Here is a 15,560-nt window from a genome sequence, read left to right as displayed (position 1 = left end):
TTTTGAAAAAAAATGTGCTTTATTCATCTGTTTGCTAAGTGAACAGAAATTGGCTGTGTGAAGAACGAAGTGCCCTTGACAATAAGCAGTACATTTGTCATAGTTTTATCATGTTTTTTAGTTACAGATGCAGTCCCTTGCGTCACATTATGTAAATCAAATAGTCATGTTGCAGCCTCATGCATGATTATATGATGTATTGTACATTTAGAAAAAGCACATGAAGTCCCTTTTCCCCTACATCTGAATATACTTTGTACTCAGTAATTCTTGGCCCTAAGGTGAAGAACTGATTTTGTGTGTTTCTCTAATTTTCTGCATTACCTATTATTCAGTATCATCTGTTTGAGTGTTTCTCTCTCCATTTGCTGGCAAAGTCAGTTGTGAAATAGAACTATCCATTCTTTAATGCAATTCCCCTGGCTTCTTTCTCACCGATCCTGGGGCCCTTATCACATTACAGAGGTAATCGTGTTCATCCTCTTCTTTGCCTTCCGAAGAGAAGCCTATGTTATTTATCTTTGTAGTCTTCCCTTATCCAATGCTTGGTATATAAGAGGCACTTAATGAATCCTACCATATCCAATTGTATAGGGAGGTTGTGTGCTACACAACGGTAGAGGGAGCCATTTATAGTGTTGCATATGCAAACGTACCCCTAGAGTTAAGCAGTATACAACCTATACTCTAGGTCTGGTGTCCCTGGGGTAGATTTGATTTCTGTATCTCCTGATCCAGAGAAAGACTGACTACCTGGCCATTTACTGGTAAAAAAAGAATGTAGAATGTCAGCTAACCTTTTTCATTCTTCTTTATCTGTAGTTATAGTCAGACTCTGAATATGTTACACCACTGGTGGGGATATATTTTCCTGTTTCATTTGTTGTTGGTTTTGAACCACAGAGACCAATTTACACCAGAAGAAGTGTTGTTTTGGATTTTTTTTGGAAAGCTGGAGGAGATTCTGTGTAGTACTTAGAATCAAGGGGAGAATTAAAGAACCATGCATTAAGAAAGATAGTAAAGGGGATAGGGGTTGGGAAAAAAAAGACAATGGAGAAGGAAACTCTAGAATTCTCAGCTGCTGGGTTTGGATGATCCAGGGCCATTTACAGTCTCTTACGCAATCATCCACTTTAGATTTTCTGAAAAAATATTGTCAATTGCAGCCCATGTGAACATCTTATTTAGGTAGTTATGCAGTCTTTTAAAGAGTTTGGTAAAAGTAGATGCATGATATAAAATATAATAATAGAATAAGGCTTATATGGCTAATTTCTATGTATATTAAGATCTAATGTTAACAATAAACAAATATGTTTCACTATGCTTAATTATCATATGATTGGTCACGGATTGGTTCATTTCTTTCAATTATGTGGTAATCTGGCTGAGTAGGTGATCAGAAAGTATTCTCATTTGTAGGCATATAGAAATTATAGAAAAAAATATAATAAAACCCCTTTATATGCACAGATAAGCCAAAAACAAAGAGGGCTCTGGCAAAAAAAAAAAAAAAAAAAAAAGGCAGCATGCTTCTGAGATCATGTGATAGCTGCCCTGGGAAAGGTTTGTTGGACTTAAAAATCTCGGTTCTTGGGTTTAGCTCCCACATGAAGAAAAACCTCTGAGATTGTGCAGAGTAGGGAAGTGGAACTGAAACGATGACATACAGCCAAAGCCTGTAGATGGCTATTCCTTTCATGAAAGTGTGATCTGGTAAGAGCTCTGCAAACAAACGTAAGTTGTCAACAGGAAGCGTTTTGTCTCAATCATGATCCCAAGTTAGGTGAAGCAGCCCCTCCCTGGGATTCACTACCACGGATATCATCCCGCCACTGAGGCACGGAGCGAAAGCCTATGCAGAGCGCTCTGAAGTGGCCCTCTTCCAACTTATCCTACACAAGGCAGCCACAACTGAGTTCAACTAAATGAGTTCACAGTAGAACTCCAAAACGCCAAAGGACAGCATCTTCCAGTGTAAAAGCCAAGAATTGTGATAAAGAATACTTAAAAAAAAAAAAAGCTGACAGTGATTATAAAAGCATATTCTCATAATTAAAAGCACACAAAAACATTTCAAAAATGTTAGAATAAGGTGGTTTTTAAAAAAACAGTTGACTTGAAAATTAAAGAAAATTAAACACCTATAAAATAAATGTATTTATACTTGAAATCTTAATTTGTAAGTTGGAAATCAGATTAGATGCAGATGAAGGGAGCGCTAGAAAATTGGATGACAGAGCTGAGGGAATTCTCCCCGAAGGCTGCACAGAATGGTTAACAGATGGAAGTACTAAACTGTGCTTGAGAGTTACAGACATTAAAATGAGGACTTATATGCACCAGAAGGAGTTTCAGGAGAAGGGAGTAGAGAGAATGTGAGAGGAATTAGCTAAATAGAAAATGGTAAGAATTTTCATGTGTTCATGGATCTTCTAATCGAAAACATCCCAATGCCAAAGAAGATAAATAGAAACAAATTTGGTATCTAGACACATCTGAGTAAGACTGTAGTGCTACAAAGACAAAAATAAATTTTAAACTTAACCAGAAACCATGACGTATGCCAGTTATAACTAAAAAAATAGAAAGAAAGAAATTAACTAGAATGCAAGTGTATGGAAGAAGAGCAAGGTGATTGCAGACTTCTAATCTTTATTTATGAATGCTAAAAATGTTGCTTTCGGATAGTGTGCCTCAAAATTTTATACTTTGTTTTGGAATGCTCTCCAAGACATGGTAGTCAAGTAAAGAGCAAATCATAGAATATTATTCATGGTTAGATCCCAGCTGTGTAAAAATACTAAATTCTTAATAAATACTAAATTCATGCTCTATTTGAACAATTATTTTTTGTTGTTGTTGTTTTTTTATTAGAACAATTATTATCAGTCTTTTTAAAAATTTGCCAACCTTATGATATAAAATGTTATGTTGTTTTAAGTTGTACTTCTCACGTTTAAATCTGCAATCTGGAAATTAGTTTTGACTCATGTGAAGTAGAGATCTTACAATATTTTTTAAACAGGAAGTCATGTCCCAATACCAGATACAGTGGGGCCTTGACTTACGAGTTTAATTTGTTCCGAGACCAAGCTCGTTAAGGAGCTCGTTAACTCAAATTACTCTATCAACTCAATGCAAAAAAATCGGCCGAGAGACAGCAGGTATCTCAAAAAACTTGTTAGTCGATACACTCGTAAGTCAAGGCCCCACTGTACTATTATTTTATAAAAGAAATATGAAATCCTGTAAAAATAAAAACAGGATGGAATTTTACTTTGGAAATATTGTCTGTGAAGTAGGAGAATGTGTTTCAGGATCATATCAGGTAAAAAGGTATAAAAATTTCTCACATTTTCTTAGAACTAAAATATTATTTAATCTGATATTCAGTTTTATTAAATTCTTGGAGATAAAGATAGTGGCTTATTATTCAAACAAATATTAAAATAAGTTACATAGTCTCTATTATTTGTGGAAAAGTTTAACTTTATATTTTTCTTTCTAGGAAAGATTTCTGTGTACACAAAGATGAACCATGCGATACTGTTGGTAAGTGTCTATATAAATTTTTACACTTTTGAGGAGTTCTGGGGACCTTGAACACATCATTTGTTTAAATATAGGAAATTATTGCAGGGTGCCATTTGTAATAGGATATTTTTAGAATGTCAGAGATCTATATTTTCAACCTATATGTTTAATCATTTGCCAACACTTCAGTTATGAATGGAACAGCTTAAAGATATGTATACACTGTATTTGAAAACAATTAAATTATGCTTTAAGAATATAATGGGTCCCCGGTGGCTCAGTTGGTTGAAGTGCTGTCCTCTACACCAAAAGGTTGCTGGTTCAATTCCTTGTCAGGGCGCATATGGGAGGCAACTGATCTATATTTTTCTCTCACATCAATGTTTCTCTCACTCTCTCTCTCTCTCTCTCTTTCTCTCTTCCCCCCTCTCCTTTCCCCTTCCCTCCCCCCCTTCCCTTCTCTCTAAAAATAAATAATATCCTTGGGTGAGGATTTAAAGAAAAAAGAATATAATGAGTCTTTATTTTCTCAGAGCTATAAATATGGATTTAGTAAAATTCTATAATTTTTGGTAAAGCAAGGCAAAATATATTAATGACAGTATGATTGACTTTTTTAGGCTAAAATATTTGTTTTTAAGTTATATATGCTTGAAGTTATTTGCAGTAAAATAACAGTCTATTTAATTTGACTAATGACAATTTTATATACATGAAGTAGCAAATTTTCTGTATTTTTGTCCTAGATATCTAAAATTCCTAAAGCATAACCATTTAGCCAATATAATCCATACAACCAGAGTTCTTAAGTTTGAGAGAATGACCATATATATGTACATATAAGACATATGTAAGAGTCATAATTTGGTTTTGACATCATGTGGGGTTCATTTCTACAGGGTAATAAGTATCTTAACCATCTTGAGGTTCTATGTAAGATGAACACTAGAAAGGGGATAAAAACAGAATAAGGGGTTATGGGTATTTAAAAAAATAATTCTAACTAATTCCATTAACTTCAGTTATCATCAACCTTCTCAGATTATTAAAATCTGAGATAATAAGTGGAAAATAGTTATAAAAGAGTAAAGAGGACAACGATGTCAAAGGAATGTTTGGTTCTGAAGGGACTTTAAGCATAAAAAGAGCTGGGCAACTGAGAAAAAGCGGACTTGATTTTGGGATGATCTTGGCTAATGTTACCTACCTGCTTCCTGCAGTTGTCTCCTCTTCTTGCCTGCATCTCCATAAATTAAATCTTAATATAGTTTAAATCAACCTAACCATGGACACTGTTGATTACCAATAAAGTTTGCCTCAAAATAATGACATTTTCTCCACTTAAACAGCTATGTTGCCCCTAATGCCTTTTTAAATATAGACCAATGTCTTGCTTCATTTGTGCACTCAGAGAGATCAGCAGCATCTTCCAATAATGATGCCCCTTTACAGCCTGGGCTCAGGGACTAAGGAAGCTAGCACTGCTGGGAGGTGGAGCAATGTTTTCTTTTTTATTGTGACTGTTTCACATCTCCCTAAATCTGCTTACCAAAAACAGCATTATATTCACGATGTATATTATCTGTGAGACTTATTTTCTCGTTTAAAGCATATTTGATTCATGAAGTAGCTTGGTGGGCTTGAACATTCAGGAAAGTGATGCAGTCAGTCCTGAGCTCTATTAGTCCTGTCCATAAAGTGACCCGTCTGCTACCCATCCGGCACCAGACTTAATTATTTCAATATTATTGTTTATATTCCCTATAGGAATGCCTGACTATTGTTTAAATGCAATGCTAAGATTTATGCTGTGCATTGCAATTTGAGCCACACTTTCATCGACGTTATCTCATTTAATTCCTTCAAAATCTGAACTCTCTGCTTTTATAATCATTACTAGAGGCCCGTTGCAGGAAGATTCCTGCAAGAATAGGGCTTCCTGAGGCCGGAGCGAGGCAGCAGAGAAGGGAGCGAAGCCCGCGGGCTTCGCTCCCTTCTCCGCTGCCTCGTTCCCTCCTGTCTCTGCTGCCTGACTCCCTTCCGTCTCACCTGCCTGACTCCCTTCCGTCTCAGCTGCCTGGCTTTCTCCCGTCTCCGCTGCTGTCCTGCCAGGCCGCCCGTGGACGCACACGGGAGGGCCGGATCGCTGCTGTCCTGCCCGGCCTTTCCGGGTCACAGATGGCAGGCCCAGGTGGCGGTGGTGCAGGTGGCAGATGGCGCTGTCCCACCCTGCCTGCAGTATGCAAATTTAACTGCCATCTTTGTTGGGTTAATTTGCATACTCTTCTGATTGGCTGATGGATGTAGCGAAGGTACGGTCAATTAGCATCTTTGTCTTTTATTAGTGTAGATTATTTTATAGATAAAGAAAACCCTGAAGTAGAACAGAACATGGATTTGAAGTCAGGCTAGACCTAGATTTAAGTCAGAGTCTGATTTAAATCTAGATCCTACATGAATGTAGATACATTCATGTTACCTACATGAATATATGCACATTATTTAACACCTCGGAAGTTTGGGTTCCTCACATTTATTTATTTGTTTGTTTATAAATGTATTATTGATTTCTGAGAGGAAGGGAGAAAGAGATAGAAACATCAATGATGAGAGAGAATCATTGATCGGCTGCTGCCTGCACGCCCTCCATTGGGGATCGAGCCCTCAACCAAGGCTTAACCACTGAACCACACCAGCTGGGCCTCACCTCTATTTATTTTATTTTATTTTATAAAGCAAAAATTTTATAATTAACATGTGAAATTTCCCAATATTGCTTCTTTCCTGTCTAAATTCCCTCATAAATAAATGGAGAAAATACCAGTACCACACTTCTTAGTTGTGGGGTTTAGTATCTACATGTTGTTATGGACCGTTCTGTGATTGTATTAAAATGTCTGTTACATTTGGCACAAAAATAGAGGCTATGTTATCGACTTCACAGAATGTTGTGAAGCTCTGACACTTGCAGAGGCAGCTAGTTTTTTAAAAAATATATTTTTTTATTGATTTCCGAGAGGAAGGGAGAGGGAGAGAGAGATGGAAACATCAATGATGAGAGGGAATCATTGATTGGCTGCCTCCTGTATGCCCCCTACTGGGGATCGAGCCTGCAACCAGGGCATGTGCCCTTGATTGAAACCTAGGACCCTTCAGTCTGCAGGTCGACACTCTATCCACTGAGCCACACCAGCTAGGGTGACAGGTAGTTTTTAATTGGTGCTCAGCATGCACTAGTTTTTATCACTTCCTTTTATTTCCTGCAGAGAGGTTATAAATTTGCCCAGCATCATTGTTAGTAAATAGTGCTACTGGTCTCTGCTTCAGATCTTCACATTAGTATAATGAGAATCAGCTCTCCTTTATAACACGAAGTGTTTGTATAATAGAGGAAAATACAACTAGAACACTCAAGGTGAGAAGTATATATTTATTCTTCATATCCACCTCTGTGTTTTGTGCTCTAGGTAACTTTTTCAGCTATTTTTATCAGTTTATACAAATTTCCTATTTTCTAAATATGCTATTTTATCTGTTTAACTTATTTATCAAGATTCTTTATTTTAATAACTCTTATGTCTAGAGATTCCATTTATCGTTTTTTCCTCTATCTGCTGGGTGTTTCAATAATACATTGAGTTTTCCTCATGTTTTCAATCTCTTCTTTTAGGTACTAATCATTTAAAGTATATTTTTGAATAGTCACTAACTAATAATTTTAATATTGACATTCTTATCACTCTGGCTCCATTTCTTTATTTTCCTGAATCCTGTCCATGGTGACTTGTCCCTCACAGGCTATATACTTTTGTATTTGAGCTCTTACTAAGATTTAAAAAAAAAAAATCTGTGGACATCCTGAGGGACCTGGAGAAAAGGGTGCCTCTCTCAAGAAATAATTTCTATTCACAAATACTATAGGGGTATTTACGTTAATTCCTTGGGTTAGTATTCCTTGAAACATGAAGGTAATATAAATTAGGTATCCTAACTCTATGAGAGATTTCTTTAAAAAATTGAGTTTGTGTCAAAGCAGACAAGTTTTTATGCTATGACCTATGTCAGGGAGCAGTTTGTTTTGTTTTTCTAACCTACCCTTTCATTGGGTTTAGCAATTTTGTTGATGGAGAGGGATATGGTATCTCCTTCCCCTCACCTGATGTAGAAGTCCCAGATCCAGGACGTACCACGAGCAGTCGCTCAGCGCTGTGGCTAAAGCTGAACAGCTTTGGGTTTGAGTGTGGCAAATGCTCACAGGCCACCAGCACATCAGAGCTGGCTCAAAACTCTGCATTTGCCCTTCTTCAAAACTCTGCATTTCCCTTCGTTTCTTTAGGCCCATTGGAGGCTTTCCCTTACTTGTATACTCAGCCTTGCATTTAAGAGGATGTTTGTTATCTTTATTCCAGCATTTGTATGTATAGGGTTGCAAACAAATTGCCTTGCTGCTAGAATTGGTATTCCAAGAAACACTTTTAAAGCGTTATTGTATATATTTCAGTGCACTCTGTAGCTCCACTTGGTGATTCAGTCCTCGTTTTCAGCATTCAGCTGTGCTCTGGCACCGATTTGGAGAATTGATGTTAGAGTTATGATGACTCCCACAAGATTTTAAAAAATAACTTAAAAAGCTGTTCTGCTTAAATTGTCTATATACTATAAGCCAGTGATTCTCAAACTTTTTGGTCTTTATATTCTTCAGAATTTTTTATGTAAATAATATTTATCAGTTGTCATCACTATAATAGAAATTAAACTGAGAAATTATAAAAATAATTTATTTCAAATGAACAATAACTCATCAAATGTTAGCATAAAGAGCATGCTTTTTTAAAAATAAAAATTATGTCATTCAAATTTAAAAATAGTGAGAAGACATGACTTTGTTTTAAATTTTTGCAAATCTCTTTATATCTATTTGGCTTATAGAGGACAACCAGGACCTTATATCTGCTTGTGCTTGTGTTGCCTCTTGTTATTTTGGTTGAAGTATACTAGGAAAATGTGGCCTCACAAAGATATGTAATTAGAAAATGGATGAGTATTTTTAGGTTATTATGGATGTGCTTTTTGACAGTAAACTAAAACACGTGGTAGTGTCTTAATCGTTAGGTGAGTGTGGTATGGAATGTGAAATCACATTAGTAACCTTTTATATTTTCTTAAGTTAATATCTGTTGGTATATTTTATACTTTAAGTGGATGTGTTTAACTAGGCGTGGGTTTTTAGCATCATTCATTGGTCAATTAGAAAATATTGGTTCACTGAATTAGGCAGATTTTCTTAATGTTGACACATTTCTCCATACAGTATATATAGAAACATCTCCTTTGTCAATATTATCATTGATCTAATCAGAAAAGTCTTTAAGCATCGGGAGGTTGTCAAGCTCACAGTGGCAGATAAAAGTTTTCCAATATTCTAATTTCACTAGGAAGCTTACAATTTATCATTAGGGAAAAAATGCTATCAGTTGATTTCCTTGGAGTAACAGGTTCTCTTTGTTTATTTTTGGGTAAAAGTCAGCCACATGCCCAACTGGAATAACCATGTTTGTCCATCATTCTTTCAAATACAAATGATATTCAATGAAAAACGCATTTAGTTTAGCTCATAACGCAATCTCATGATACATTATCTTTTAGTCGGCAGCAGAAATGCTTTATCCATACTTCTTTTTTGTTACACAAAATATTAGAAAATGGATGTACGCAAGGGTTCAGATTTAATAAAATTAATACGTTTCATTTTGGTAATTTTAAAGTGGGATGGACATGTCTTCCCCTGGGAATAAGTGGCAGTGAAAAATAAAATGACTGATGGTGAAGCGTGGTCCCACTGTTCTGATTTGTGCTAGGGGATCTTACCTGCCCTTGCTTTTCATCAGTGCAAGTGTTGACACTTTTGATCTTGTGAACCTCCTGAGGAGATCTGGAAAGATACGATGGAAGCCCAGGATTCTGCAGAACACTCTGAGAAATTTTGTCACAATCAGGGAATGATTGCTAATCAGTGGTGACAGTCATTGATTTTGTGTGTGTGTTTCATGAAATTTTTTAAGGACTTTGAAGTATAGAAAATTGGCAAATACTTAGAGCTGGCAAAGGGACACGTTGATCAATATGAGTTGGCAGCTCTGAGTATTTTCCTAATCCTTGTCCATGAGAGAGGCTTTGTGTCCAGATTTCCAGGTGTGGGGTGCTTTGCCCCTTTCTGCATTGTATTGCCAAGACTTAGATGCTTCAATATTGTTAATGAACTTTCTTCTCCCGCCTTTCAGCGGGTTGGAGTGATAGTTTTATTCTTCCGTATGCTTCTAATTCTGATGTTATGTACTTGCAGATTGTCAAACAGGCATACAGACCACCTGGGAAGCAACTGCCAAAAAGAAACATATTCACTAAAACATACTTAAATCACCCTTTAATGTTGACATTGTGCATGTGAGAATCTCCAGACGTTTCCCTTTCTGAACACCAGTATGTTCTCCAAACCGCATTTCAGCAGAAGTAATCATTTTATTGGGTGAGAAGAAGAGGTCAAGCCAATTTTTAAAAGTAGCTTAATTTTTTCATTAAACAGCAGTTGTAGCATTTTTTTTCATGCATTGTGGCACCTAAAGCATAGAGAATTTCAGGGTAAAAATACTTAAAGAAATTGCTGACATTATCTCTCTACTTTAATACCCTTTGGTTAGAAATAGTTCTAAGTAGAGAGATACTTTTTTTTCTACTGAAAAATCCTATTAGTTTAACATTTAATATTTTTGAAATTTGTAATCCTTTGGTCTAGGCATAGAATAGAGTTAACTTTTTCTATATCATCTTACTTTTTAAATGAATTAGTCGTGTAATGAAGTCTTCAAAGGAGTTCACATATATTTGTTGGACATTTACCATATTCAGAGCTCCTTGCTGAGTTCTGTGATGGATTCAAGGATGGCACTGGGACATACACTTTAGCAAAAGAGATTATTAAACATATTAGAATCATGTATCAGCCTTAAATGTGGATGATTTTATATAAACTAGGGTCAGATTTGAAAGACCCAGAAGTCGTATTTGTGAGGTATGTTGTTATGAAGTTTTGCTCAGCGTTTAATGTGGATGCTCTCAGAAATGCAAAGAGAATATGTTCAGTGTGGTGGGCAGAATTCTACAGTGACAGTCCTAAGATTCTTCCTCTGGTTATTCAGTCAAACTCTAATCTAGGTAAAGCTGTGAGGGGATTTTGCAGATGTAATTACAGTCCTTCAGTAAATCTTAAAATATTGAGATCTAACTGCATTTGCCCTGTGAAGCACAGGCAGGGAACTTAATTGTGCCAATAACGTCAATGAATTTGAAAGCTCGTACTTCCTCACACCTCAGCTTGGCTGACACCTTGATTTTGGCCTTGTGAGACCCTAAGCAGGGGACCCACTTAAGCGGTACCAGACTTCTGACCTATAGAACGGTATAATAATAAATGGGTAATACTTTCAGCCTCTACATTTATAATAATTATGTAGCAATAGAAAACTAACACATTCAGACTAAAGGATGCATATTGCTATTCACTAGAGGCCTGGTGCACGAAATTCATGCACAGGTAGGGTCCCTAGACCTGGCCGGCAATCAGGGCCCATCTGGGCCTTCCGGCTGCTGGCTGGGGCCTTCCTTCTTTCCGCACTACCCCCTGGTGGTCAGCACACGTCATGGCAAGTGATTGAACTTCGGTCTCCCAGTCAAACTCCTGAAGGGACAATTTGCATATTAGGCTTTTATATATAGACTAGAGGCCCAGTGCACAAAAATTTGTGCACTCGGGGGGCGGGGGGGGGGGGAGTCCCCCAGCCCGGCCTGTGCCCTCTCGCAGTCTGGGACCTCTCGGGAGATAATGACCTACTGGCTTAGGCCTGCTCCCAGGTGACAGAGGGCAGGCCCAATCCCTAGGTGCAGCCCCTGGTCAGGCTCAGAGCAGGGCTGATTGGGGAGTTGGGGCGCCACCCCCTGTCATGCACAGAGCTGCAGGGCGATCAGGGGGTTGGGATGCCGCACCCTGTCACACACAGAGCCGCAGGGCGATCAGGGGGTTGGGATGCCGCACCCTGTCACACACAGAGCCGCAGGGCGATTAAGGGGTGTGGGCGCTGCCCCCTGTCACGCTGATCCGGTGCCAGGAGGCCTCGCGGCTCCACTGATCCCGGTGCTGGGAGGCATATTACCCTTTTACTATATAGGATAGAGGCCTGGGGGCCGGCTGGTTTGCCCTGAAGGGTGTCCTGGATCAGGGTGGGGGTCCCCACTGGGGTGCCTAGCCAGCCTGGATGAGGGGATGATGGCTGTTTGCAGCTGGTCACACACCCTTCAGGGTGGGGGTCCCCACTGGGGTGCCTGGCCAGTCTGGGTGAGGGGCTGAGGGCTGCTTTCAGGCTGGTGGTTGTTGACTAAAGCTCCCAACCGCTCCTTTTCTCTCTCTTTTTTTTATTTTATTCTGGGCCAGCTTTAGCTCTGGCTCTAGCTCTGAGGCTTCTGCTGCTGAGCATTCTATAATCGAAACAATGTATAACTCCAGCTCTGAGATCTGAAAGCTGGTTTCTGGGGTTTTGTTTATCTTCTATATTTGTTACAAAGTTTCAAACTGCTGGCTCAGAGGCCGGCAAGTCAGGCGGGGAACGTTGGAGTCTGCAGTCACTGGAGCAAGCAAGCCTCATGTTCGCTTCCAGCTGCCTGGCTGCCGGCGCCATCTTGGCTGACAGTTAATTTGCATAAGGATATGCTGATTAGCCAATGGGAAGGGTAGCGGTCGTACGCCAATTACCATGTTTCTCTTTTATTAGCGTAGATTGATTTGGGGTTTAAATACTGGAGAAAACGAGGTCATATTGGAAGAAAGTACAGTCCATGGCCCTCTGTGAAAGCAGAATAAGGAAAAAAGAAAATGTTTGTTAAGAAATAAAAGGTAAGGGAGACATTCAGAGACTTCCACTTATCAGACCTGATGGGACAGTAGAACAGTGAAAGGATATTAAGAGGATTTCCCAGGATTTGCTATAATCTTTGCATTTTCTCCATATTTGATATTTGTTTTTCCTCATCTCATCAGTAATGAACAAAAGTACATTCAAGTGCCATGGGTCTGAACACTTACCCTCTAGGCCAGAACGAAAAGAAGTAGGGAAAACTGGGTGTTGATGGAGGAAATTGGGTGGCATCAAATCAGAATATAGGAAAATGCATTACTGTATGGGCCTCCAGCAAGGAAAATAAGAAAAGCCAAGGGAGTCAGACTAAGGTGGGGCATGCATCACTTATTGCACCTATTATATTTAGGTATTATCTGTGATGTTCATCTTTTGATAAGGAGATCATATGATCTGCAATTCATATTAAGACACTTTGAAAAGTTAAAGGAGGCATAATTAATAATTATGCATGGACAAAAGCATAAAGTGGGATGCCCTAGGGCAGAGGTCGGCAAACTGCGGCTCCCGAGCCACATGTGGTTCTTTGGCCCCTTGAGTGAGGCTCTTCCACAAAATACCACATGTGGGCGCGCATGTGCAGTGCGATTGAAACTTCATGGCCCATGCGCAGAAGTCGGTATTTTGTGGAAGAGCCACACTCAAGGGGCCAAAGAGCCGCATGTGGCTCGCTAGCCGCAGTTTGCCAACCACTGCCCTAGGAAAACCAGCTGTGTGGTCACTATTATTTATGAACATGTTTGAGACATTCTTTTGTATTTTGATCAGAATTGCAGATTATACATTAAAAGTGCTTATTTCAGAAATGTTAAGCTATAAAATTATTTTTGTAATTTAGGTATTTTATTACCAGATTCCCAGATAATAATTAAACTTACTAAGAATTAACAGATGAGCATTTTTGCTGCATGTATTGGAAGCTGGTTTCACCCCATTTCTCCCAACCTTGCTTTCCTTCAACCAGATGGCCACCGAGCCTTGGCTGTTGGTACATTATAATGGTTTGAGTCTCAAATATACCAGATATAAAAAGGGTAGTAATTTTCATCATGTTCTAAATTCTGATCTCTGAAAGGCCTAGAAACATACTTTGAAGGTGATATGAACTGTGCTTCTTTATTTGTCCTTCTTCCTCAATTTTTATTAGTTCTTCCATTTCAGCTGATCTCCTTTTCACTTTTCTGGGTCTGTCTCTTTATTTTCCCCCCAATCATTCAATTTTCTCTAATACCGCAGCGCTATCTATACCTGAAAGCTTATTAGGTACTAGAGATAGAGTGGTGACTAAAATGAAACTATTTGTGCATTCTTTTAAATCTTTTCTTTTTTGACATCCTTTTGTTATTGTTGCCTCAGTGGCTAAAAATATTTCTTATTTGTCTGTCTTTCACTGTGAGCCAACTTTCTCTCCACAGTTATACTGCCATGGCTTTCAAGCCTAAATGAGTTAATACACATCTCTTAAGAATCAAGAAACCTTAGTATTTTTTAAAATTTGCATATCATCTATCAACTTTTAATAATCTTACTATGATCTAAAGACCCTGTCTTGACACAGTAAAATATTTTCTATATCATTTATTTATTTTCTTCAAGTAAGTGTATTGAAGAAAATTGAGAGTTCATATATTGTTTTTGCTTTCTGTTTAATCATTAGTATGTAATCATATTAATATGACCTATATTATTTAATGCACATGTTTAGTAAATAATTTCTATGATGGTGTATAGAATATCATCAATTATTACATGGCAAAAAATTGTAGAAACTCTATAAGCCCATAGAGAAAAAAATGCTTTTTCAGATATTGCCATGATTTGTGGCTGTAATACCTAGTCTAGTGTGCAGCAGAGTTATCGCTTTGTGGTTGCCATAGTCCTCCCAGCCCTGGCCCTTCAGTAGTTGGAAAATGGTAATGACTCTAGGGCATGTTGAGGTTATTGAGATGCTTCATTTGTGTTGCAGAGATAATAAAATCCCACAGGTAGTTTTCTTTTAATTACAAGATGCTAGTTTCTATTGTTATTTTTTGGAGAGAAGAAACTCCCTGTATCTAGTTTAAGGTAACCTGGAGTACACACTCCGGCCTTCTCTTCCATTGACTGCAACTATAAAACATGGGAGAATGCAACAGCTATTTGAGGATTTTGAAAAGCAAATAGCATGGAAATTGGGAAGACAAGAATTTGAAGCACCACCAAACCAGCAGTGAGTTTATTATTTTGCTCTCTCTCTCCAGGAATCGACACAGCTGAAACAAGGAAGTGGTCATTAGGTCAGGTATAGAGCGAACTCCAGCGAATCCCTCTAGTTTGCATCAAGGACCAGGAAGGCCCTCTACTGGTCAGAGAAAGTGGGGGGTAATCACCCCTTTTAAAAATTGTCTGCATTCTCTCTTGCCCCATCTGCCAAGAAATCCTATCGTCCTGGCAGTGAGGACAGCCACAGTGGCAGCAATGGCAGTCATAAACATCTGAGATGAACCTTCCTCTCTGATCTGCAGAGCTTTTATTCCAAAAGGGTGAGGGAACCCCGGTGCTTCATGCCTCTGTCTTCCTATTGCTCCAACCTAGGAGAAGACAGAGTAATGAAAAGTGTACGACAGAGACGGGTGGCTAAAGCCCAGTCTTTCTGGAAGTTGGATTGAAATGAGAACCATAGGGACATGAAAGGTAGCAGGGACATAATGGAGACAGAGGAACTAGGGAAAATGCCCTGTAAAGTTATTAATCAACTCCGTTGTTCATCTCCAAGCTTTGCATGTGTGAATATGACCCTAAAATTTCTTTGAGAAATGAGCTACTAAGCTACTGAGCCACCTAGATTCCAGACTGGACACTAGGTGACAAACACATAGGATAGAATTGCATAGCGATGGAAAAAGCTTTGAAAATGGAAACAAAAGTCCACAGAAGACTTGGAAGTATAGAACTCACATCCTGAACCCAACTAGGTGATTTTATGCCAAAAATTAAAAGTATCAGCATGCATCATATGGTTTAAATAAGAGTGAGAGTCTCATAATATAAAATCAGAATTCTAGGATACAGTCC

The 15,560-nt window shown here is 38.4% G+C and overlaps 1 protein-coding gene across 1 annotated transcript in view; it reads left to right on the top strand.

Annotated features, from left to right (window-relative positions):
• ADAMTS19 (ADAM metallopeptidase with thrombospondin type 1 motif 19) overlaps window positions 1-15,560 on the top strand; it is a 203,295-nt gene that overhangs the window by 57,105 nt on the left and 130,630 nt on the right. The window contains 1 exon segment of the mRNA XM_070417180.1: window positions 3,515-3,558. Coding sequence (XP_070273281.1) covers window positions 3,515-3,558 — 44 coding nt within the window.

Source organism: Myotis yumanensis, unplaced genomic scaffold (genome assembly GCF_028538775.1).
Source record: "Myotis yumanensis isolate MYYU_CA2020_CCGP unplaced genomic scaffold, mMyoYum1.0.hap1 SCAF_5, whole genome shotgun sequence".
NCBI classification, from domain to species: Eukaryota; Metazoa; Chordata; class Mammalia; order Chiroptera; family Vespertilionidae; genus Myotis; species Myotis yumanensis.
Note: the sequence above shows the minus strand (reverse complement) of the source record. Positions and strands in the feature narration are given on the sequence as shown.